This window comes from Pyrgilauda ruficollis, unplaced genomic scaffold, assembly GCF_017590135.1.
Source record: "Pyrgilauda ruficollis isolate IOZ18807 unplaced genomic scaffold, ASM1759013v1 scaffold59, whole genome shotgun sequence".
Classification (NCBI taxonomy): Eukaryota; Metazoa; Chordata; class Aves; order Passeriformes; family Passeridae; genus Pyrgilauda; species Pyrgilauda ruficollis.
The window spans coordinates 5,417,976-5,442,997 of record NW_024527599.1 but is presented as its reverse complement, the minus strand read 5'-3'; the positions used below and the strand labels follow the sequence as shown (position 1 = coordinate 5,442,997).

Sequence of the window (25,022 nt, the reverse complement as noted above, 5' to 3'; positions counted from 1 at the left end):
ACTCCCCGATCTCAGCAGGTAACTGAGAGCTCCCTCGGAAATTAAGCTCCAACACAAACACCAAATAACTCAGCAAGAAATTGCGCGGGGCTCCGAGCGGGATGAGAGCCGGGGCTGGAGGGCTGCTCCCTGCATTATTCATTCCAGCTCCCGGGCATGTGCCTGCTCCCCCCAGGTCTGGGGACAGAGTGTCAATAGATTTATGAGCAGAAAGGCAGCACATTAAACAGTTTAAGTGTCTTGGAGTCCATCCTGAAGTGTATTATTGCTCCAGTGTTTTATCACGCTGGGGAGGACTGGGGTACATAAATTAGAGCTGGTCCTGTAAATCCCACGGATGTGAATTTTAGTCAAGAATTTGGGTAAGCACTTTGTGGTACTGGATGTCCCCCATGGTGGGTGACACAGCCCCATGGAGAGCGAATCCCAGCAGGGACAGAGCTCTGCCATCACCCCTGTGGCAAAGAGGAGGAGGGGCTACGGCCCCCCGGAGAATCCAGATCCCATTCCTGCCCCTGCCCAACTCAGCAGAACATGGAAAGGGAGAGCTGGCTGGGTGCATGCAGGGAGAGGGGTGGGAGGTATTCAGGAGAAGGGAATGATGTCTGGGGGCGGATGGATGGATGGAAATGGTGGCAGAGTGACACGGGCAGGTGGGCAGATGGATTTATTCAGGGATGGAAAAATGTATATGGATGAACAGGGCTGGTGATGGAAAATTGGAGGGTTCAAGGATCAGGGGTTGCCTCGGGGCTGGGGCAGGGAGACTTTGACATTGGCCCCATCAGCACCTCTCCCACCTGGATCTACCCCCTCAGGTCCCCTTTTCCCTCCATCATTCCCATCTCACCAGTCCCCTGATCCAATCAGGACACCAATGTCACTCAAGGCCCGAGTGCAGGTGCTGATGGAGCGCGCAGCACAGCCCACAGTGACAATATTTCCCCTTATCAGCACTAACTGTTGTGATAACCCACAGTTACTGCTGCTGCCTGTGCCAGCGTGGGAGCATCCCGTGGCCTCTCTGGGGACAGTGACAAAGCATCTTGTCCTTCTCCTAGCAGACCCCAGGGACAAGTTTGAAGAGACTGGAACCACCGAGAGGTTGACGCTTGGTTTGGGTGGGGTTGTGAGCCACAACAACTCAGTCACCAGTCCCAGCCCAGGGTGTTGTTGGGGCCAGCACTCCTGGAAGAACCCCAGCCACTCATGAGGGTCACAAGACCCCCCTCCTCCCCACACCCACCTTGATGATGTCCTCGTTGTTGGACTTGCACTCCACCATGGCCGAGACATCCACGATGACGCCGCTCAGCTCGATGGCAATCACCTTCACGGGAATGGCCACCGTGCGCCCCGTCAGGATGGCTGTGTTGATGATCTCTGTGTCCTGGGGGTGGCATGGAAAGAGCACCATCGTGTTAGAGGGCAGAGAAGGACCTGGGTGTGGGTGGGATGGATGGATGGAGGGATGGATGGATGGATGGAGGGATGGAGATGTGCTATAGGGCAGGTGATCAAACCCTCAGGGGGTGCCAACCTCTCAAAGCAAGTAACAACTGAGGGCAGGAACCTGCTCACCATGGCCAGGGGCACAATGGCTCTGATGTCCCTCTGGATGACTGTCAGCTCCGTGACCACCTTCTCCAGGTCGGGCGGGGGGTTGCGGCCCCGGTAGTCAATGTGCCACATGATGCGGCGCGTCACCGACTGGCTCGTGAAGTTCTCCATCTCGAAATCCAGCTGCATGATCTCAGATGAAGAGTCCCCATCCCTGGGCAGGGGGACAGGAGGAGGGGACACAGTGAGGTGGCTGTCCCAGGTCCCACAGACACCCTGGGGTAAGCACCAGGCCATCAGAGTCCCCAGCAGGTCTCCTTGGTGTCCCCAGGCTGCCAAGGGGGACTGGCAGTGGGTGCCACCCAAAGCCAGCAACCCTGACCCCACCTCTGCAGAGGCTGCTCCGATGGGATCATGCAGATTCCCATGGGAATCTCCCAGTGGGAGAGAGAAATGTTTTTCACCACCGCCCCCAGCAGGACAAAGAACCCTCATCAGCTCTGCCAGGGCTGCTGGGTGACATCACGGGGTGGGCGTGTGGCCGTGGCCTCTGGGGACAGTGGGTGGCTGCAGGTGCTGGCCTTGTCTCCCTGACCCCATCTTCCCAGCAGTGTGGATAGATTTACTGCTCCTGCCTGGACACTCATGTCCCGCAGGTCAGATCCCAAGTGTCCCACACTGAGAGCAATCAGGAATGACATACAAGTGTCAACACAGGAGCTCAGCCCAAGCTGCTGACTTTACAGGCCTTTCCAATGGGATCCCATAGGGAAACTGAGTCACAGGAGAGTTTCAAGCCCAGACTGCCGGTGGGACAGCACTGAGCTGGGACATGGCAGAGCTGTCCCCAGCCTGTGAGAGAGGATGAGCAGGGGACAGGGAAGAACAGCCTGGACCCATCAGCTCAGCAAGCACACACAAATTAATGCCAGGGCTGAGGACAGCAGGACATGGAGCTAAAGGACAGGGTGGACATCTTCTCTGGGGTGTCCCCAAGGCAGGACATTGTGACTTGGACACAACCCACAGCTGCAGCATAAATTATTCCTACTCCCCATGCCTACAATCAAACCTTGCCAGACCTGATCCTGCCCTCCCAGCTCTGCAAATCCTTGGAGTGACTCAGGGCTCGACTCTGTCCCAAGTCAAACTTCACTGCTCCCCAAAATTGGATCATCCCAGAGGAAATCCCAGAGCCCCCACAAACCACAACATTGGTAAAAGCCCCCCAGAGCCAACGAGGAGGGGAGGAGAAGTGAAATTCCAGTGGGAGGGAAGCCAGGACTGGCTCCGCTTTCAGCTCAGCGCGGCAGCAATTGAGAAGGTCCCATCGATCTGGGAAAGCAGGGCACAGCCAGGTTTCTCTCTAATCAATATCTAATGAGTGACAGGAAGCAGGGAAAAAGGAGAGCAAGAGCTGCTCCAGGCCACAGCAAGCCCTGATCCCTGCTCTCTTCTCCCTGATCCCACAGCAGCCGTGATGGGCTTTGCAGTGGAGCTGATCCACAGGGGCTGGTGGGGTCTTGCTCTGCCCCAAGGCAAATCTGTGGTTCAAGAGGAATCACCAAAGGCCACAGGGAATGAAAAGCAGATTTGGCTGCTCTTTCAGTGCCAGGAGTATCAAACCCAGCTGGGAAGAGCAGGTCCAAAGGCAAAGCAGAGCCAGAGGTGGTGTGGAAATGGGACTCCTTGACGTGGGGTGCACCGAGGTGTCCCAGGAGCACTGCCAGGCTCAGCCACCATCCTCTGCCCTCCCCCAGCATGACATCCTCAGAACAAACAGCAGCCAGGCTGCCAGCATTGGGGGAACAATTAAGGATGCAGCTGCCGGGGTGTAAAACACCTCAAATTGGCCATTCTGAACCCAAAGCTCAGGGCTCACAGATACTACCTGCAGAGACAGTGCTGCAAAAGACCCCAGAGCCCCAACAAAGCAACTCCTCTGTTTGCACAGCCTGGAGGGCAACACGGTTTAGAGCCATTCATCCTCTCCATTCTGTTAATATTTCATGGAGTTGTTTATCTAAAAGGTGATTGTAATCACTTTAAATTCCTCCCCCGTCTCTAACCTTTGGAGGCTGATTGGAAGCGGTGCTGGCAGCAGGAGAGGGGGAAGGGCAAGAGGAGCCCACTGCTGGCAGCTCTGCACCCTGTGCTGTCGGATGGCTGTGAGAAGGACAGCAGGCTAGAGGACTGGGAACACTGCTAGAGCAGCCATGGGACCGTGGCTGCTTTTCCTGCCTAGGGTTAGGGCTAGGATTAGGGTTACGCCTAGGGTTAGGGTTTGGAAAAGCACAAAGCCCAGGGCTCCAGGCACACTGCAGCTGCAAAGAGCATCCCAAGGGCAAGGCAAAACTGCCAAAACATGCCTTTCCCCATAGCTTTTTCCCTGGAACTACCCCTAGCCCTAGGCTGCTTTTCCTGCCTAGGGCTAGGGTTAGGGCTAGGGTTAGGGTTTGGAAAAGCACAAAGCCCAGGGCTCCAGGCACACTGCAGCTGCAAAAGGAATCCCAAGGGGAACACAAAACCGCCACAACATGCCTTCCTTCACAGCTTTTTCCCTGGAACCAGCCTCAGCCCTAGGCTGCTTTTCCTGCCTAGGGCTAGGCTTAGGGTTACTGTTTGGGTTTTGAAAACCACAAAGCCCAGGGCTCCAGGCACACTGCAGCTGCAGTGGGCATCCCAAGGGGAACACAGAACTGCCACAACCTGGCTTTTTCCTTGGAACCAGAGTTAGCTTTTTTTTTTTTTGCTGGCTTCTTTTTGGAAGCAGTGGGCTGGGATGATGTATAATCTGCTGTCCTGGTGAGAAATGCGTTCTGCAGTTCTTTGGAGGTCACACCCAAGCAGGCAGGGCTGAGGTGATCTTTTTTTTCAAGAGTCTGGCCCCCGAATTTCTCAGTTTTGGTGTAAGGACAGAGATGTGTGGAGATTTCCACAGCAGAGGACAGGAATTGCTTGAGCACATCCAGTTGCTCCCAGGTACTGGAGACACTTGTGTCCCTTTTTCCAAGACACAGTCACAGAAATCACTCTTGTTTTCCAGCACTTCAGAATCTTTCCTGCTGCAGGTTTTGACCCCATGTCCATCCCCTGCCCTCACATGCCATGTCCTGCCAGTCTCACATCTCCCCTTCCAGCTGAGAACCCTCTGAGGTCTCAACTTGGCGTTGTGGGTCCTTTCTCCTTCAGATCATTCTCACTTTGATCTCCAGGGCTCTCCTCAGCTTCTGTTTCCCAGCCTTTCCCAGAGTCCCAGGAATGTGTGAGCAGGGCAGAACTGCCTATCTCAGGTGCTGACTTGGATTCTGCTCCACATCCAACACTTATGCATCACTTTAGGGCTCAGATGGGACCTTGCCTTACTCCCCTTCCTTCCCAGTGGAGACACCAGGATAGAAAGCAAAGAGCTGCTGCTTCTCACAGCATTAAAACCTAATAAAAAAGTTAAAATTCTTCCACCCCACACTAAGGAATCCTCCACAGCTTCACAACTCAGCCCTGAAATCCTCAGTTTCCCCTGCCAGCACCCAGGTGGCACTGCAGCCGCCCAGGGAGAACTGCTCCAGACCCAAACCCAGCACTCCCCTGGCATTGCCAGAGGTGCAGCTCTTACCTGGGCCCGGCCCCATCCACCTTGGACACGTCGACGGTGGCCGTGGAGTGTTTGCCACCCGTCAGCAGCTCCGAGCTCACCAGCCACTGCCCGCTCCTGGACTTGGTGCTGAGCAGGTTCACACCTTTCTTGGCCTTCACCCTGAAGAGAGCAAGTCAGGGATGGGTCCTCGCCCTCAGGCACTCCTGGGTCCCCTGGGACACCCTGCCATGGCACAGTGGAGTTTTTCCCCTGATCCCTTCAGGCTGTGGGAGGCATCACCCAGGCTGGCAGCAACAGCCCATTCCAGCTCCTCTTTCATGGCATTTTGTCCCTCCAGTCACTGCTCCAGAAGGATTTTGGTGTGGGAGGATAGAATATAAGAAAATACAGATGGTGCAGAAAGTAATCTCACCCCTAAGGAGTTGCAGATGGGCCAGTTACCGAAGATTAGAACAGGCCTGACTTTAACAGGCCACAGCTATGACCAGTGAGAAGAAGAGTGCTGTAAGAGAGTGGGTTGGCTGGTTGGGAAGGGAACTGGAGCTAGTTGGCTGCTTTGTGAGGAAAACAGAGTCAGTGATCTGAGGAGCTGCCCACAAGAAAACACCAAGAAGGTATGAAACTTTTGTGATAAGGAGACAACAGTATGGAACTTCTGCAATAAGATGACAACATTTTGGACCCCCAGCCCAAGTGCTGACCCCAGGCATTGGGATCCCTGGGGTGAAGGACAGAGGAGCCTGGAGCACCACATCTCTCATTCCAGGAGCTCCCTGCTGGTCCAGAGGCCACAGGGACACTTGCAAGTGCCCTTTGAAGAGGTGTGGCCAGGGCTTGTATCCCCATCTTTAGGGACACGCTAAAGTGATGGGGGTCCCCCTGCACACACTGGGGTTCCCAGCATCTCCTGCTCACTGCCCCATTCTGCTCCCATCTGGTTCTGGGGCAGGAGGAGGGGATATGGGAACCCCCTCACTCCACAGCAGCCCTAGGGTGGTACCACACCTTGTCCCCAAAGTGGCTGGGAATAAACCCAGAGCTGCTGGCATGATCCCAGTGTAACTGGGAATGCTGGCAGAGCAAAGGCAGCAGTGCATAGTGGCAGTGCACGGATGTCCTGCGTGGACAGCCCTTCCCTTTCCTGCGGGAAGCTCCCACTGCAAACCCACGTTCCAGATATTCCAGACCTGCTCCAGCCTCCAGCAGATCCTACAAACACCACATCCTCCTTCCCACAGCTGCTTTTCCACACCCACCTCTTGGCAAAAGCAGCGGGAACAGCCCCAGGGCCTCACCTGAGGGTGAAGTGCTCCACCGTGGAGTTGGACATCAGGTAGAGGAGGATGCTCAGCACCTCCCCTGGCTTCAGGGGCTTGTCGGGCAGGCGGATGAAGACGTTTCCATCCAGGTGATGCTCCTGCAGGGCGGGCCCGGGCGGGGGCTGCAGGAGGCTGACGCTGCCGATGCGCAGCAGCGGGTGCTGCGTGGGACCCTCGGTGCGAGCGCCGCCGGCCCCGCGGCGAGCGGCCGCGTCCCCAAGGCACTGTCCGGCTCCGTCGGGCGCGTGCAGGGTGTAGTACAGCTCGGCCTGCTGGCTCTCCCCCGGCACCACCTCCAGGCTCTCGGGGCTCTTCCTCCTGCCCAGCGGCACGGCCGAGGGGCCGAACCAGGCGTGGGGCAGCTCGGCCTGCACCAGGCACATGGCCAGGCTGCCCCGCAGCCGGCACGAGCTCTTCAGCTCGCGGGCGTCACGGAAGGCGTGGAGCCGCACGCAGGGCAGCCGGTCCGTCACGTCGAAGTCGTCCCAGTCCCGGCCGGCCACGTAGAAGAGCACTTGGACCACGGGCTGGCTGGCCACCAGCCGGGGCTGGACGATGAAGGCGCGCACCTTCCAGTTGACGGTGAGGCGGTCGGGCACCTCCAGGGTGCTGGAGGGCTGCAGGTGCTCCTTGGGCAGCACCAGCCCCGTGCTGAAGGGCCCCAGGGTGACGTTGAGGACAGGCAGCTCCTTGGTCTGGAAGACGACGAAGGGCTCGGAGCGCTGCAGAGGGGCGCTGCCGTTGCCCGCCGGGCTGGCTCCCAGCTCCTTGAGGAAGAAGGCCAGGCGGGTGTTGGACAGGCGGTAGCTCACGGGCAGCAGGATGGCACCAGGGGGCTCGGCGGGCTCAGGGCTGGGGGCTGGGCCCTTGGCATGGGCTGCAGAGGGGAGGGAGAGTGCAGGTTAGCATGGGCATCCCTTCTGGAACAGCTCCTGAGCAGGGAACGCTGAGCCAGGCAAGAGTGGAGCAAGGAGGAGTTGGAGTTTCAGCCCCCAAACCTCTGAGAAGGGCAGCAAGAGCCTGGCTGGGTTTCTGTCCCACAAACCAAAAATACAGAAGATCCCAGGAGCTCAAGCAGGATTGTGCCTCCTGACAGGTGGCAGCAGCCTCACCAAAGCCACCCTCATGGGATGGGGTGTCCAGGGTGTGCTGAACCCACATCCAGCCTGGTGTTGTCCCTGGGGAACCTGAAGCACTGGTCACCCACCCCAGCACTGCCTGAACCAGCACAAGCCCTTCTACAGAAACAGGCTGGCTTCATCCCACCTCCATTCCTGCTCCCCAAGGCACAGATGCTGAGTTTCTCCAGAAGCTCATGACCAAAAGTTACATCCAGGTTAATATTTGGCTGGCAGATCCCACCATGTATTTATTATTATTATCAAGGCTTTCCTTCTGCTTCCAGCTCCCAGATCACCCAGGGAAGGTGACTAAATCAGCCCCCAGACCAGCTCTGTCCCCACATCTGCCTTAAGGGTGGTGTCACAGCCAGTCTGTCACCTGCCATCCACCCAGGGGTGTCACCCACACTGTGCTGTCCCCACGTGATAAACCTGTCCCGGACCAAATTTTTCCAGACCTGGTGGAAAGGTGACACAGGTGATGTTGGTGCCACTTTGTGAAAACCCCAGCAGCACCAAGGACCCTTCAAAACTCCCCTTTTGTCCTTCATTTTGATCAATTTTGCCTTAAAAAAAAAATAACTCCAGGGCTGGCAGAGCAGGGAACCCCTGCCAGCCGAGGGGCAGAGCTGCCCGAGCCCCTCGGAAGGATCCGGTTACCGCACTGCAAGCAGAAGGAAAACCCATGGAAATCTTCCCGGGAAAGGCGGCCGGCGCCCGGCACGCGTTTTGCTGGCAGCTGCGGGAGCCTGGAAGACATCTCAAGGTCTTTGCCTTCTCCAGCGGCTGCCAGGAATTCCCAGGAGGGCTGGATCCCCCCCGCTCCCCTCGGCTCCCCGCCAGCCCCCCGCATCCCCCGTTCCCGGCGCTGATTGCAGCCGCTCCCAAGCGGCTCCCGAGCAGCCGAGCCCGAATTACCGGTGTCAAACGGCGAGGAAAGGTGGGATGTGACGGCTCCGCTCCCGGCAATCACTCAGCCCCCTTCCCCACGGGGGCTTTGGAGCGTGCCAGGAGCCGGAGGATTTTTCCAGCCCTAAAAAGTGGCCCCAGCCGCTTTCCTCGGGGCTCAAGGGATGCAGGAACCCCCGGCCCGGGCGGGGAGGTCTCTGCTGCGGGGCACAGGGGAGTTAAGCAGCTTAGAGGGTTCATAAAAGGATTAGCACTGGACAGGGGACAGGCAGATTCCGCATCCCGGGATGGAAGCTGTCCCGGAGCCAGGCACAGAATTCCCCGGGGCTGTGGGAATGCTGGGGACGCGCTGCCACAGCTCCAGCCCCTGCCACCCCATCCCGCTTGCTCTGCCTGTTTTCCCATCTCCCGGAGAGGCAGGAGCTGCAGGAGAGGTGCTAAACCCTGGGAAGCACCCCTGGGTGCCCCTCTGCTCAGTGATACCAGCACTGAGGGGCTTTCTGCCCTCGTGATTCATGGAAGTTGTTTTCTGCTGTGAAAGGTGAAGGTTTGCATCCTCCTGCCATCCCCAACAAGTGGAAAAGGGGATTTTTTCCAAGGCATGAGATTATTTGAGGGAGAGGATCCAGCAGCTGGAGTGACATGAGCTGGACACACTTGGGTACAGGGAAAGGGGCTTTGCTCAACCCACACTGAAACAGCATCAGACTTCAGACCTCCAAAATCTCCTGGGTTTGGAGCAGCATCAGGACATTTCACAGGGAAAACCCATCCAAATCCCACCCAACTCACTGCCCAGCACAGCCCCAAGCAAAATCCAGCCTTGAGGTGCTGCAGAATTTCTGGTGTCACCCTTGAGCGGAGGACAGGGAAGCTCTGTGCCCCCCTGGTGAGCACCCACTGCCTGCAGTGAGGGGCACCCTCTGTCACCCACCCTCTCTCACAGGCCTTGGGTGCCATTTGGCCCCTCCAGCACCCAGCTCCTCCCTCCCTCCGTGGGGATTCTCTGCTGGATAATGAGGGTTGGGTGTAGCAGGACGAGGAAAACTCCTCCCAAACCCATTTTGGTGCCGCAACGGGGACACGCAGGTGGCCCTGTCACCGAGCCCTGCGCCCCGGCCGTGCCAGCTGGGGCGGGGACAGGGCCAGGCTGGGCTGGAGATTAATGCCATGGCCATGATTCGTTGAGCGCCGGAGGATTGGCGGCACCCAGGGAAGCGATTTCCTTCCCAGACCAAATGCATTTAAATGATGCTCTAATATGTAGCCGGCAGGGGACGGGAGCGGCGCCTCCCTTCCCTGGCCCTAAACTAATCCCGACAGGAGAGGGTCTAACCCAGGCTGGAATCACAGGCACAGGGACGGGGGAGAAGGAGAAGGGAGGCAGGAGGTGCGTGGAGCTGTGGGTGAGGGAAAGGGGGAATAGGGATAAATAAAACTGGATGGATGGACGGACAGCAAGAGAACAGCGGGAAGGGAAGGGAAGGGAAGGGAAGGGAAGGGAAGGGAAGGGAAGGGAAGGGAAGGGAAGGGAAGGTCCCAACATCTTAAGAGATGGAAGAAGGGTGCCTGGAAGGAGACAGGAAGGGTGGACAGACACAGCTCAGGAGGCTGCAGTCCCCACTGTCCCCTGCCCTTCCTTGTCACCCCCGGGAGGGGAGGTGGCCTCACGTCCCCCCCTGGCCGGGTCTGGGGGACAGAAGGGTTAAGCCCTGCCGGCTGGCTCTGCTCTGCAGCCCTGCTGCCGCTGTGCTGAGCAGGATTTGCAGCACCTGACCTGCATTCCGGGTTTATTGGGCCGGCACTGAGGGGCCCATATGGCCCTTCCAGCCCGGCAGCTCAGCACGGCCAGCCGGAGCACAGCTCTCCGTGCCCGGCCACATCCCCACTGGCCCGGGGGCTTCCCGAGCCCCCCGGGCCGAGGAGCCACCCCCAGCCCCGGGGCGGGACTCCCACGGGTCCCCTCGGGAAGCCGGGGGGACCTGCCCAGATGTAAACACACCTTTGTGTTTGGTGACCCCTTTGTGGAGCCCTGCCAGATGTGCCCAGACACGGGGCCAGATGGGCCGAGCTGCTCTGCCCGCCCGGGAGGGCACATGGGGACAGTGGCAGCGCCCTCCAGCCCTGCCTTAAATCCCAGACCTGGAAAAAACAGCACCCAAAGTCCCTGCACATCCTCCCAACATCGGGTTTAAGTCACCATCATCTTCATCATCATCATCCTCACTCCTGATGCAGGGGATGCTGGGCTCGGCCAGCCTGGTGGAGAGGAGGCTGATGGACAGACTGCATGGAGCCACCAGCTCAAACACCTTCCTCTCCTGAATCCCCAGAAAATGGGGCACAGGCAGAGCCTCCCCATCCTGCTGCCTCCATCCCTGCTTCCACCTGCTCTCCCGAGGCTGGACCCTCCTCCTCCTCCTGTTCCCCTGCTCCAGAAGCAGCAGCTTAGCTCAACCCCAGCTGTCGGCCCTCGGGATCACTGCAGCCACGCTCCAGGGGGGAATCTTGATCCTGGCTTATCCCCTGGGCCACAGCGGGGGCTCCCGGGGCTATATCCCCACTTATGGGGGGAAAGCACACAGGGAAAGCCCTGGAGAGGAGGGAGGGCAAGTTTGAGGTCAGCCCAGGAGGGTTCAAAGCTCTCTGGATGTTAATGGGTGGCACTGGGGGATCGATGGATGAACGCGGCTCCAAGGAATGTGGGACTCCAGGTCCAGTTCTCACAGCTCCTGCCAGGCTCCCGTTGTGTCCCAGCTTGGAACAAGGCAGGAGAGCTGTCCCTAAAGCGGTGGCTTGAGCTGCCATAGTGATAAAGCCATCCCCAATGCCCAGGGAGGGATGGAGGGGGTGTCACTGCTGCTGTCAGAGGGCTCCACCCCAGCTCCCGGCTCGGGGCTCCTGTGGAGGGGTTTTGGTGCCCACCAGTCCCCAGGACCACCAGTGCTTCTTATTCCCAGTCCCAGCGCCATTCCAGGGTGACAAGGTGACAATTTTAGCCCTGAGCAGGATGATGATGGCAGGACATGTCCAGAGGAGTCGGTGGGATGATGGATACCCCCAAAACCCCGAGAACCAGGGGCCCCCAAAGAGGACAGCCAGCCTGGCTATTCCCCATGGGACACCAGCATGGAGCTCTCACTTCCCTTTGCTTCCACCCCACTCCCCTGAGCATCTTGTGGATCCCAGGCCCAGCCCCAAAATCTGCTGGTTCAGGCTTTGCCACCCCACCCATTGGGACCAAGCATGAAGGGGAAACAGGGGTGGCAGAGCCCCAAATCCCTGGGATGTGCCACATCTGGAACTTCTAGAGATGCCCCACAGCTGGAGCTCCCACAGCTGGAGGTGGTCCCAGGGAAGGGTCAGGCTCAGGCATCTCCCTGCCTCTCCCGGGAATCCCTTCCCTCCTCATCCCACAGCACCAATCCTGCCACCCTGACTCCCACCCCACTGGGGTCAGCACCTCAAACATCCTAAAAACCAACAAAAAGGGAGAAAAGAATCCTCCAGGCCTCCACCCAAAACTCAGCCAGCCCCAGTATGTGCCCCTCTCCACTCCACACTCCCAGGGTAAAAAAAAAAAAAACAAAACAAAGTAAGAGCCAGGAATTAAATACAAACCAAAACTAGAAAATACAGAGAGACCCTTCATGAAAACCTCCTAAACATTCCCTGCAGGCAGAGCCTTGGAAATTGGTTTTGGTGACATAAATGACAACAAGCTCCCCCTTCCCTCTGATGCATCCAGAGCCTCCATCTCCAGTCCCAGCTAATTGGAACTCAATTAAGTGAATAATTGTTACAAATGTGGAATCACCTTCCCCTGGCACACAGCAGGGAGAGCGTGGGAAGAGCAGGATGCAGGGATGCTCCTGGACCTGTCCAGGAGCCATGGCACGGATGAGCTGGGAATTCCCATGGCTCTGAGGCTAAACTGCTTCCCAAAATCAACCTGGGGTAGGAACTGAGTGGGAGCTGGATGGGATTGGAGTCCTGGGAGCAGCAGGAGTGGATTCTCTAACACAGGGTTGTGCCTGGTGAGCTTTTCTTGTAGATCCCCAAGATTTCTCCCTCTCCCAAAAGTCCAACCTGGCTTTTCCATCAGCAGGAGCGATAAAATCCAGTAACAGTGGTAGAACATATCCTGGGATTTTTTTGGGGGGGAGAAGCAGCATGGAGCAAAAGGGAACCATTCCAGCAGTGCCCAGGGCTGTGCTTCCCCCAGGAAATTAATAAGAGGGAATAAACAAAACAGGGGAAAAAAACCCAAACAAACAAACCAGAGACCTAAAGGAACAAATAAATATGGCCTAAATGGGATGTGCCGTGCAGAGGCACAGCCTGCCATAAATTCCTGGAGCCAGCAAGGCTTTTACACAGCAGCTACTTTAGAGCAATTTCCACAAATCACGCAAGGGACGGGCTGGGGGACAGGGAGGAGAAGGCCTTTCCAGGGGAGGGAGAAAAAAAAAGAAATTAATTAAAATGGGGGGATAAAAAAAGAACAGGGACGTGGCTGATTATGAATGTCCAAAAAGGAATGGGAGGGGACAAACGGGGCAGCCCCTGAATGTTCTGTGGGGCTGCTGGGCTGGGGGAGCCCCACGCTGGGAGCAGCCCAGGTGGCTTCTCCTAAAATCCCCCCTGGGGAGCCAGAGATGGGAATCAGGGACAGGGACAGCAGCTCCTGAGGGACAAACCCCCCAAACCCCAGTGTGGGGACAGAGGCAATTGTCCCTTGCCAGCAGGGCCAGGAGCAGGAACATCCCCCCAGCACCCTCTGAGCACTGAAGGTGCCCCCCAGGCTGCCCTGCCCAGCACTCCAGGCTGTGCCCAGCAGCACCTTCCAGAAGGATTCGGTGCCAGCTCATTCCTTTCCCTCTGCTGGCGCGTGGTGGAGCCGGATCCGATTCCAGAGGCACCCAAGGGAAATCCAGCCCCAGATCTCAGCTTTGGGGTCCAACATCAGCCCCAGACCCCCAAAAGCAGGGCTGGGAACTGGTACCAGCTCAAACACAGCTGGAATTCATCCCCTTGCCTCGCTCCAGGAGAGGAGCTGATCCCGCAGCCGCACCAAGCCGGCAGCAGCAGGGATTGCATTTCCAACCTGATTTATCCTCCAGAGCAAAACCACAGCTTTTCCTTAAAGGAAAATAAATGAAAAATGAATTCATTCTCATGTTTTGCCAGTCCTGGGGAAGAGCTCAGAGCAAACCCAAACTCCTGCAGGGGACGGGAGGTGACAGCACCACGTGAGGTGGCAAAGCCACCCCAGCAGCACCCCACCTGCTTGGGCTTTAGGGAAAATCCAGGATGACAAATATTATGCAGGTAGTGGGAAAATGCTCACCAGAAGGTGACAGTTGCTTCATCAGAAGATTGAATTGGCCTTGCTGGTGGTGTCTGCCCCAAGACCACGGCAGAGGTGAGGGGGGACGAGGGACATGGGACAGGCCAGCAGCAGCAACAGGTCAGGGAACAGCTCAAGGAAAAGGGAGAGGCACATCCTGAGGAACAACCTCTCTGTGCCAGCCCTGGGATGCTGGTGGCACAGGTGACAGCCCAGAAATCCCCCAGCCCAGCTGGTGCCTCCCCAGGGTGGGGATGTCTGGGACACCCCCGAACGTGGCTGGAGGAGGCGATAGCTCCCAAATTCCTGTTAGGGCAGCTCCAGCCTCCTTTTCCCTGGGAAATGGGCAGCAGGACTGCCTCACTCCACCCCACTGAACCATTTCTCTATCTCCCACCACAACTCCCAGGGGAGATTCATCCCCAGAGCCACCCCTGGTGCCCCCAGCCCCATTCCAGCATGTCCCACCCCAGGAGCAGCCACTTCCCTGCCTGCCTGCCCAGGGGGCTGCTCGTTAGCAGAGCCACGTATTTAATAATAAAAGATTCTGATTAGATTAGCAAGAGTGACCTTTTCCAGATGGATGGGACGCTCCTGTGGTGGCAGTGACAGGCGCCACGCGGGAGGGGACACCCAGCAGCTCCCACACACCCAGCACTGGTTTGGCCAGGCAATGCAGGAGCCAAAAAAAATCAGGTTGTGCTGTCTAAGCAGCCCTTCCCTCACCCACCATCCCCCAGGGTGATGCCACATCCCCCTGACTCCCTCCACAAGAGGGTCTGGAGCTGGGATGTGCTGATGGAATGTTGGGGATGCTCTGCAGGGATCCTCAGTTTTCCCTTTTTTGTCTTTACTAGGATGCAGAGGAGCTGGGAGAGGGACCTCAGCAGCTGGAGTGGTTTAAATAGTAGCATTAAAAAAAATAAAATTCTCAAGGAAATAGCCAGGTTTCTAAAAATTCCTGAGCAATCCCCAGCCAGGGGGTGCTGCCACCCCATCCCTGCCTCAGTTTTCCCCAAAAGGACAGGTCTGGGTGAGGACCAAACCCTGTGGCTGGTTCTCCCCAAAATCATTGCTCAGAGGATCTCCCTCAGCCTTTTCTCTTCCCTCAAAAACACCAAGAGGGCAAAAGGGGAGAAAAAAAGAATTTCCCGAGGGGTGCCCAACTTCACAGCCCTAAATCCCAGCATCGGGCTGGGATTTCAGGTATTGGGGTTTGCAGGAGCTGGAGTGGGCTTTGGGATCACACACGGACACTCCAGAGCCAAAATCCAAAAGGAATATCCCTGCACATCTCCCTTTTCTGTGCACCAAAAGCAAAACTTGTGCCAGCTTTAACCCAGGCCGGGTCCTCTCCCCTCACCCATCTACCAAAAATCCTGTTGCCCCTTCCCTGCTCCTGGGGATGCTCAGCTGCTCCGAGCCCATCCCAAAAGCCGGCCTGGGGGCTGTTAACCCCGGGAGGGGTTCCCGGGGCACATTCCCGGTGTTCCGTGAGCAAAGGCGGGTGTAGGTTCCCGGTTCCCGGCAAGTTATGGCACATCTCCACCTGCTGGTGTGAAAACCCCGGAGCTGGAGCCGCTCACAGGGACGGGCGTGGGGCTTGGGGTGTGTCCCCCGCTGGGTTTGGGGTGTCCAGGCTGGAAACCCCGGCAGGGATGGAGCCCTGGAGCGCCATCCTCCTGCCCCAGGCCCGCCGGCCTGGGCTGTGGGGGGAGGCAGGGATGGGACACACGGGGAGAGCAGCACAGCCCAGCAGTGGGATGGGATGGGATGGGATGGGATGGGATGGGACATGGGATCCAGCACAGGACCCCAAACCTGCCCGGAATGCTGGGACAGGATCACCCCAGAAGAGCCTCTGGGCTCGTTTGGGAGCAGGGAAACTGAGGCACACTGCAGGGAGCTGAGGGAAGGTGCAGAGTCCAGGTTCAACCCTACAGACAGCTGAAATCATCCCATAAACCCATAAATCCCCCGTGCTGCATCCCAACAGGTCCCAACACAACCGCACTGAGCAGACACCACCAGCATCCATGCTCCACGTGTCCATCTGTCTATCTGTCCATCCTGGGGCCATCCCACCCCAGAGATGCCAAAATAAAACCCAAAAATCCCATTTCTGGAAGCAGCTGAGCTGGGGCCTCGGCCAAGCAGCTCCCAGGGAGAGCAGCAGGAGCAAGGCTGGCACGGAGGGCTGCTCTTAAATAAAAAACAAGGGAAAAGGGAAAAAGGGATGAAATCCTGCGAGCAGGAGAGCAGGGCACTGCTTCACCACGGGCTGACCCCGCTGCCAGCCCAAGCCATTCAGAAGGAGAATCAGGAGCTCTCCGCGGCTTTTTCCGCTCCCTCTGAGACCTTTATTTGTCCACGAAAGGCCAGAGAGGGCAGCTGAGCGTCCTGGAAGGGGAATAAAAACTCCTGGCAGAGGTTTCCCTTCCCATGGGCACAGGCAGCATGGCCAGCCCTGGCACAGGCCACCCTCGCCTACCTCTTGGTGGCATGGGGGACCTCCCAGTGACAGGGACATCATATCCCCCTGTCCAGGGGACAGATCCAGGCCTGACCCAGTGAGTTTGTGGGGTCCCAGCAACAATGGGGGATCAGAAACGCCCAGGAGGGGATGGGGAGCAGGGGGCACATCCAGCCCCTGCAGCAGAGGCCGTTCCCCATGGATCACATTCCCACAGCCCAGCCAGACAGCTGGATGTGATCCAGGGAGATGGGGCAGGGGGAGATCCTGCTTCCCTCCAGGCTGCCAGACCCCTGAGCTGGTGCTCCCAACGAGCTCCGCCCGGGGAGCGCCCCAGGAACAGTCTGGGGTGGGAACAGGGAGCTCTGCCACCCCTGAGGATGCTACGGAAAGTTGTGGCTCCACAGCCTGGAGCATCCCTGCTCCTCCACTGGGCTCTGAATTTCCAGGGTGGAAAACACCTTCCAGCCCCCACCAATGCTCCCAATATCCCCCTCCTCCTTTTTTCACTCCTCCTCAAGCTCCTCCAAGAGCCTCGGGTGCTGCAGATGCCGGGAGAGCCCAAAGTGCCTTGGCCATGGGCTGTTGGTGTGGCACAGAGCCGGGCACGGTCCAGGGATCCCTACAGCTCCTGGAGGGATCACTTGAACTGGGCAGTGTCCCCAGGACACCCCAAGCCCGAGGCCAGAGCCAGGTGCCCCCCCAGACTGCAAACAGCCCCTGCTCTCTGCTTGGCCGGGCCGGGGAAAGCAGCTGTGGCCAGGGCTCGATTTTAAATGGAAAGCATCCACAAAAATCATTCCTGGAAACCAGCCCCGTGTCCCTCAGGGTGCGTGACCCCTCGCTGGCCTCGCTGGCCCATGACAGCCCCCAGCAGCAGGTGCTGTCACCGGGGCAGGCCGGGATGTCACCGCAGCCCGGCGGTGGCACGGCAGCGGTCGGGATGCGACTCGGAACAAGGGGGTGCAGGGCCCCCAAACCCCACGGCTGGGAGAAGGAGAGGGGGGGATGCCAGGGGCTGCACCCCCACCCCAAAATGCTGCCACCTGGGCAGAGCTTGCCCAGCAACTCGGCGCAGACCGGGGAAGTGTCTGGGTGGGGGTCTGGGGGATCAGCGAGTGGATAATAGCGGATAAACCCCTGATCCTGCCGCTCAAGCAGCTCTGCATTAAGGAGACAAGAGTCGGGGGGGGCCGGGGGACACCCCCTCGCCTCGTGTGTCCCCCTGCCACCCTGCTCGCAGCCCAGGCTCAGCCCAGCCCGCTGCCAGCGCTCACAAGCACAAGCTGTCATTTTATTAAGCCAGCAATAAACTCTAATCTTCACCCATTTGGCTTTGGGGGGGCACGGAGAGAGCCAGGGAGGGGGTGGCCGTGGGAGGGGGGACCCGGAGGGGCAGGGGGTGCCCCGGGGGGGGCAGATGGTGCAAAGCCCTGTATTGCAGGTGTATATAATATAGAGATGTATTTATAAATATTGCCCCCCCGTCTCCCCCGGTGCCAGCACTTACCGGGGAGCAGCAGGGAGCAGAGGCAGCAGAGCAGCACGGCCGGTCCGGGCAGCATCTTCTCCGGAGAGGCCATTGCAAGGTGGGGGACAGCCAGGAAAAGCGGGGGGAGGAAAAAAAAAAAAAAACCGAGGCACCCCAGCGGCGGAAAAAAAAAATTAAAAAAAAAATAATAAAAGGAATCCAAACCAAGCACCAAAAAAACCCGCAGAAATCCCCCTAAATCCAACCACGTGCGAGCCGGGAGCAGCAGCCAACGGCGGAATTTGGGGAGGGGGGGGAACCGGGTCAGGTTAGGGGGGGCTCGGCTTTGCCCCCCCCAGCTCAGCGAGCAGAGAACCCCATCTCCGGTCCCCCACCCCGCACCCCACAGCTGCCGCAACCCCCCCCAGTGCCTGCAGGGCGGCCGGGGGAGCGCCCAGCCGGCGGGGGAGGGTCCCCCTCCTCTTCCTCCTCCTCCTCTTCCTCCTCAGGAGCAGCGAGCGGGGGGAGCAGAGCACGTGGAACCCCCTCCCGGAGGCAAAAGCAGCCCCGATGTGCGGATGGAGGATGATGCTGCAGGGTGCGGGTCGCCAGCCCCCCCTGCACGGAAAGAAAAATCAGAATTCCAAGCGCTGTTCTTCCAAAGCGGAAAAAAAAAAAAAAAAATTGGAGGGGGAGGGGGGCAAAAAAAAAAAGCGGAATTAACGCACTCCCCCCTAGGAAAAAGATAAACAGGGAAAAAAAAATTTAAAAAACCAAGAAAACAAGAAGAACGTAACACAAAAACCACAACCCAGAGCCGGGTGAATAATTAATCCCAGGCAGATGCGATTAATCGGCGGCAGGAGCAGCTCGGCGGCGGAGTCTCCGCATGCGAAGGCAAAGTTTGGGGGGGGACACCCCGGGGCTCAGCCTGGCAGCGGGGGGACCCCGCCAGGAGCAGTCCAAGGAGGGGGTCCCCGCCTCCCCCGCGTTAAAGACGGGGTGTCCCTCCTGCTGCTGGCAGATGGAGGCAGACAGGGGGTGCCGGGGGCTCGGGCAGTGGAGGGGGCTCTGCCGCGGGCCCCCCCGCCTGTGCCGGGCCGGGCTGGGCGCTCCGGTGCCCGCTCGCCCGGCCCGAGCCGCATCGGGCTCCGCTGGGTGCCAGCGAGGGGAGGGCGGCAGGGGGAGGCGCCTTCCTCCTCCTCCTCCTCCTCCTCCTCCTCTCCCTCCTCCTTCTCCTCGCAGCCCCCACCTCCGGCTCCCCGAGCCCCCCCAGCCGCCCCCACTCCGAACACCCCCGGGGGTGCCCGGCCCTGCCCCCGGGGTGGTGAAAATTGGGGGGTTCCGAGCCCTCCTGGGCAGCCGGGTTTGGCTACCTGTGGCCACCACGGAGGTCCCTGTGCCACTCCTGCAGCGTGTCCCCTCCGTGCCACTCCTGCAGCGTGTCCCCTCCATGCCACCAGGGGGGCTCAGCCCTGTCACCCCCTCCTGGCTGAGCACACAGGCCGCGGGTATTGGGGACCCCCTGTGCCCCCCTGGGGTGGGGAATCGGTCACCCCGTCCCTCCCTGGTGCCCTCCACACCTCGGCACATCCCGGGATCGTCTCCTACAGGGCCTGGAGATGCTCCCGGCACGGCTGGGGAGGGATTCCCTTATCCCGGCTTGCTGGAGCCATGGGAGAGTTGGGTTTTTGGGGATGCCACACTCCCCTCAACTGCCCAGCGGGAATGTGAGAGCATTTGGGGGCTGAGACCCCATTCCCAGCCATTCCCACCAGGGCTGGCTGCGTTTTCCTGCCCACACCAAGCCCGGCTGCCTCCCCTCTCCCTGCTCTGCTTCCATCCATTCCCCCATCTCCCTTTCCCAGGAAACCTCGGCCAGCACGTTCCTCCTGGCAGCCTCATTCGCAGTGGAAGTGCACAAGACATCTCCATTAACGCCAAAATAATTCACGGCAATTAATGGGACTGACCTTGAGCAGTGACAGGAGCTGAAGATGCCCCCGGGAAGAGGCGGCCCCGCAGCGCTGAGGAGGAGGATGGATCCCCCCGAGGGTCCCCAGCACCTTTGGGTGCCGCTGGGAGAGCTTTGGGAACAACACCAGGGTGAGGAGGAGGAGGGAGATGGGATGCGCCTCAATCCCCGCCACCTGGAATTCCGCAGGAACGGCCGAGCGTTGTTTTGGAGCGGCCCCGCCGCCTCCCAGGCGCTCGCTGCTCGTTTCCATAAAAATCCCATGATTTATAAACCAATCTCCCAATTGCTTCGGGAGGGAAGGGCTGAGTCCCGGGCTGAGCCCCCCGGGATGGCAGCGCCCAGACCCTGATCTGCTCCCCAGCCTGCCCAGGTGGGACAAAGCCTCAGTTTCCCCACTCCAGGACGAGCCCTGGGAGCCTGGGGATGATGCCCAGAACGAGCCCTGGGAAGCTGAGGATGATGCCCTGTCCTTCCCGGCCTCGGGATCCTTTTCCCACTGATGGATGAGGCTTTTAAAGAGGGATGTTTGGGTGCAATCCCTCCCGCGTTCCCGCGGCGCCTCTGGCAGGTTCTTGGCAGCACCGCTGGGAGATTTTTTTTTTTCAGCCGTTCCAGAAAGGAGTATTTTTACCCCGGCTGGATTTTATTTATGACTCCGGCGCTGGCGGGCGGAGGGGGCTGGAGTGGGCTGGGATCTCTCCCGAGTGAGGAGCAAAGCCAGGGGGAGATGCCGCAGATAAATCCCCTGATTTCAGCAGGAGCTGAGGCAGGGAAGGGCAAAATGTAACCCCAGAACAACTTCCCACGTGTCCTTGTGGCGACCCACCCGAGCAACTCCTGGATGGATTTTCCAAGGAGTTATCCCAAAAAAAAAACCAAAACCACTGAGGGATGTCCAGGCAGGATTGGGTCTGGACAAATTCCCAAATGGTGATTCCCAGATCACCACCGGGCACCTCGGGGACAGCAGCTCCGTCCCTCTCACCCCATGGCCTCCACTCCCCAAAACACCACAAACACCCCACGGCCACCGAGCAGGACGGGACGGGCTGGAGGCACTTCCCACGTGGATCAGTCCCGGCCGTGGGAGCCAGTCCCGCGGATTCGGTGCCAGGTCGGGCAGAGAGCATCTCCCGGTAATCCCTGGCCGGCGTTCCACCTGCCCTAATCCCGGGCAGCACTAATCGCTGGGATAACAGGGCGCTAATCAGCCCAGCCAGCCCTAATCCCTGTGGGAGCCGCTCTGGAGGTGTCGCTGCTGCCAGGGGACCCCTGGGGGTGGCACCGGGAGGAGCCACTTCCCCTTTTCCTGGGGAAACTGAGGCACACGCGGCCTCTCTCCAGCTCTGCTCATTCCAAGGCTTTGCTGAGATGAATCCATGAAGAGCAAGGAGAGCTCCTGGCATGCAAACCCCTCCTCTGGATGCATGAAAACACATCCCAAACCCCATTTTTGGGGGGCTTTACTGAAAAGCCAAGAACCAGCGCTGAGCTTTGCACCTGGAGTTGTTCTTTTTTCACCCTCAGGACCCTCCAAAGAAGATAAATCCTCCATAAACCAGAAAGAATTAATCCAAACCAGCCCTGGGGACATGTCAGGAGAGAGAAAGCCTCACTCCAAGCCTTTGTTTTTCCCATTATTTTCCAATAATGCACACAGAGAAGTTCCTTGGTAGTGGCAAGAGCATCCCAGCCCTGCCCCAGAGCTAATCCTGGGTGGGAGCTGAGTGGCTGATCCTGAAACGTGATTAAAAATACATCTCAATTCCCTGCCTTCCAGAAATCCATTTGTATCCTCAGCCCTTCCTTCTATAGTTCTGATAATGACAGAAATAGAGAAATCCCGTAATTGCCATAAATTCATTTTATGTGATTATTTCTAAGGAGATAGGGGGTGGGAAAAAGAGCCTTTTATTGGAATTAATTGTCCAGCTGGATTCATGGTTTATTCTGTGGATCCATGGCTCTGTCACTGGTCCCAGAGGCCATCCCAAGGTTCTCCATCCTCCCAGAAAAACGGGTGGGAAAAGCAAAAAAAAAGGGCTGAAATATTTCACTCCCGAGCTGCTGCAGGTCCTGAGCACATCCCAGCAAATTGTTCTGACTTTTGGGTGCCCCAAAGAGTGCAAAGGCACATTAGGTATTGAATGCAATATTTATAATATTAAAATGAATATTTTAATAGCGCCATAAAAGGAGCGGAAGGAAGAAGCAAAGCAGTGGCGCCAAAGCCGCTCCTTCCTGCGAGATAAAAATGTTTCATTTCAGTTTTACTGCTCAACTCCATCCCTGGCTCCACTTTTATATTCTATTAAAATATTAATTTCGGGGTAGAACGTAGGAATTTAATATTTTAGCTGATTTAAAAAGTCAATATTATCAAAGTTGGGGGTTGAGGGGGGTCTCAGAGGAGAACATCTCAATAGACCAGCAGTGACATTATTTCCCTCTTCCTTCCAAAAATTTTTATCCCCTGGGGAAATTTCTCCATTTCCGCTTTTACCTCTACTTTTGAGAGGAAAGAAACACCAAGGATTGGTTCCCTAACATTTAAATCACTGGTTTTGTGTGCACCCAGAACTCCCTGATGGAAACAGAGCATCCCAACATCCTCCAAATCCAGGGAATTGGTGAGCACCCCCTTCCTCCAGCACCAGGGAATCAAAGCACCTAATTACAGCAGCTCGTTAGGAGGGTTGGTTATCTTGGCAGCCAGAGAAGCTAACAAGAGAGTTTCTTTCCTTGGCTTGCTGTTTGTTTTGGGTTTAAAAAAAAACAAAATTAAAATGTAGAGGTTTGGAGTTGGATTTAAGCACTGGGTGAGCTCAAAAGCAGCTCCTCTGAAATCAGGGCTGGGCTGGCCATGGGAATTTGGGGTTGGGAGCAGCGGGGTGAGGACCAGAACATCATTTTATCCTCATTTTGGAAGGGCTGAGGGGATTTACGGCACGGTGAGGACCAGCCCATCATTTTATCCTCATTTTGGAGGGGTTGAGGGGGGATTTGCAGCACGGTGAGGACCAGCCCATCATTTTATCCTCATTTTTGGGGGGCTGAGGGCATTTGCAGCCCCTAAATCAGGCTTTTAAGGGAGCAAGGCCTAGCAGGTGCTGATAAAACCCAAAAGCAACAGGTCCTGCCTTAAACAAAGCCCATTTTTCCTCCAGATCCCAAGTTTTCATGAGGGCAGGACCCCAAATATATAAACACATAAAAAATGAAGAATCCTTTATTTTCCAGCCCTGCTCCACTCCCTGTGCAGGTTGGGAGCTTGCAGGAGAGACCTGGAGGTGTCCCCAGCAGCATCAAGGGACACCTTGGGGACTGTCCCCACTCCATCCCCAGCCCTTCCCCGGCCCAGATGGGAACACAGAGAGTTTCAGAGGAGCCTCCATCTGCTTTGCTTTCCCAGCTGCCCCCTCACTTGGCTTTTCCAGGCAGATTTTCCAGAGGTTTTTAGGATCAAGGGCATTTAATGGTGTTTTGGGGACGAGGTCACCACAAGGCACAGCCCTCAGGACCCCAAAGAGCTCCTGGCCAGTCCCACTGAGTGCTCCAAGCCCCTTTCTCCACCCCTCTCCCACTGGGATGCTCCAGGCTTGAGCAGATTCCAGGGAATTCTGGGCAGTGGAGAGGTCGAGCTGGAGATGTGCAGGGTGAGGGGAAGGACACAGGAATGTTCTGGCAAGGTGGGCTCAGCACCAAGCTCAGCATCCTGGAGCTCCTTCCCAGGGAAGGGCTGGGCATCTCCAGGAGGGATTCACCTGGGAATTGCATCAAAAATCCAGTTTGGCTGCTGGCCCTGTGCTCACTGCATCCCAATCCATGCATCCATTCATCCATCCACCCATCCCTCCCAATCCATCCATCCATCCGTCCCTCCATCCTTACCTCCCAATGCATCCATCCATCCATCCCTCCATCCATCCCATCACCTCTCCCATCCTCTCCTGTCCCCTTTCTCCATTACCTTTCCAGCTGGGGATTCCCATTCCAGGGCTTCCAGAGCCCCTTTTCCCCCTTCTCTGGCACCTCCTGGCCAGGGCTGAGTCCATCCCCGAGAGCCTTCTCCCTTCCCTGGGCCTGTCCCAGCAGGGCTTTTCCATCTGGGACAGAGAGAGCTGAGCATCCCACAGCCTGATTTGGTTTTTTGGGGTGCCTTGGGATGAGTGTGGTCCATCCCACAGCCTGATTCGGTTTTTGGGATGCCTTAGGATCCATTTGCTCCATCCCACAGCCTGATTCGGTTTTTGGGATGCCTTAGGATCTGTTTGCTCCATCCCACAGCCTGATTTGGTTTTTAGGGTGCCTTGGGATTAGTTTGCTCCATCCCACACCCTGATTTGGTTTTTTTGGGGTGCCTTGGGATCAGTTTGGTCCTGGCCATGGGGTGGTGGCAGCTCTGGGGTCCCACCACCCCCGTGAGTGTCACCTGTGGCCCCAGCCGGGCACTCTGCTGCACCCCAAACCCACCCAAGCACCTCCAAAACCCCAAACCCCAACATCAGCAGCAGGAGGGGGGGTTCCCATTCTCCCTCCGTGCCTTCCTCCAGGGAATTTTAACACTTCCCGAGGGAATCTCCCCGAGCAAGGAGGGACCCAACCCATCCCAAACTCCCCCCGAGCCCACCGCAGGCGCTGCCCAGCCCGGAACCCTCCCGAGTGGAAAGCCGAGCCTGGCTTTGATCCCGGAGCTCGGAGCTCCCTCCCGGCTGCCGTGCCCAGCGGGATAATGATGGAGCAGCTGCGAAACCAGCTGGGTCAGCCTAATGGGCATCCCATAATGGCCAGGGGGTCCTGGGGCCGCGGGATTCCAGCTGGAACAGGAACAGGATCCAGTGAAACCCTTCCCTTGCTGCCATTAGCAATCCCAGCTGGGACTGGGGCTGCTCCCACCCCGCCCGGACGGGCAGAACCCCCCTGGAAAGAGCATTTAGGAGCATGAATTTTTCAGGAGCTCGTTTAGCAGCGAACATCTTCCCAGCTGGTTCTGGGCAAAGAGGATTAACCCCTTGGGATGGGAGCCCCAGTGTGAACGGGGCTGCTGGGATTTGGGGCTGGAAAAAGCAGAATTAGGAGCAGCGGATGCGTTTGGCTCCTTGTTTTCCTCTCCGGGATCAGGCAGTAGCAGCAGGAATTGGGTCTCACGCAAAATATCCCTGAAACAAGCAGGAAAATCCCTCGGGGTGCACCTGGGGAGGCAAAACCTGCCGGGAAATCCGTGCAGAGGGTTTTGCCAGCAT

The 25,022-nt window shown here is 57.8% G+C and overlaps 1 protein-coding gene across 1 annotated transcript in view; it reads right to left on the bottom strand.

Moving 5' to 3' along the window:
* Positions 1–25,022, bottom strand: part of TMEM132E (transmembrane protein 132E) — a 38,145-nt gene that overhangs the window by 5,649 nt on the left and 7,474 nt on the right. The window contains exons 2-6 of the mRNA XM_041482746.1: positions 10,708–10,828; positions 6,454–7,354; positions 5,177–5,317; positions 1,582–1,774; positions 1,247–1,390 (exon numbers count right to left, since the gene is read on the bottom strand). Coding sequence (XP_041338680.1) covers positions 1,247–1,390; positions 1,582–1,774; positions 5,177–5,317; positions 6,454–7,354; positions 10,708–10,828 — 1,500 coding nt within the window. The remainder of the gene's footprint in view (positions 1–1,246; positions 1,391–1,581; positions 1,775–5,176; positions 5,318–6,453; positions 7,355–10,707; positions 10,829–25,022) is intronic.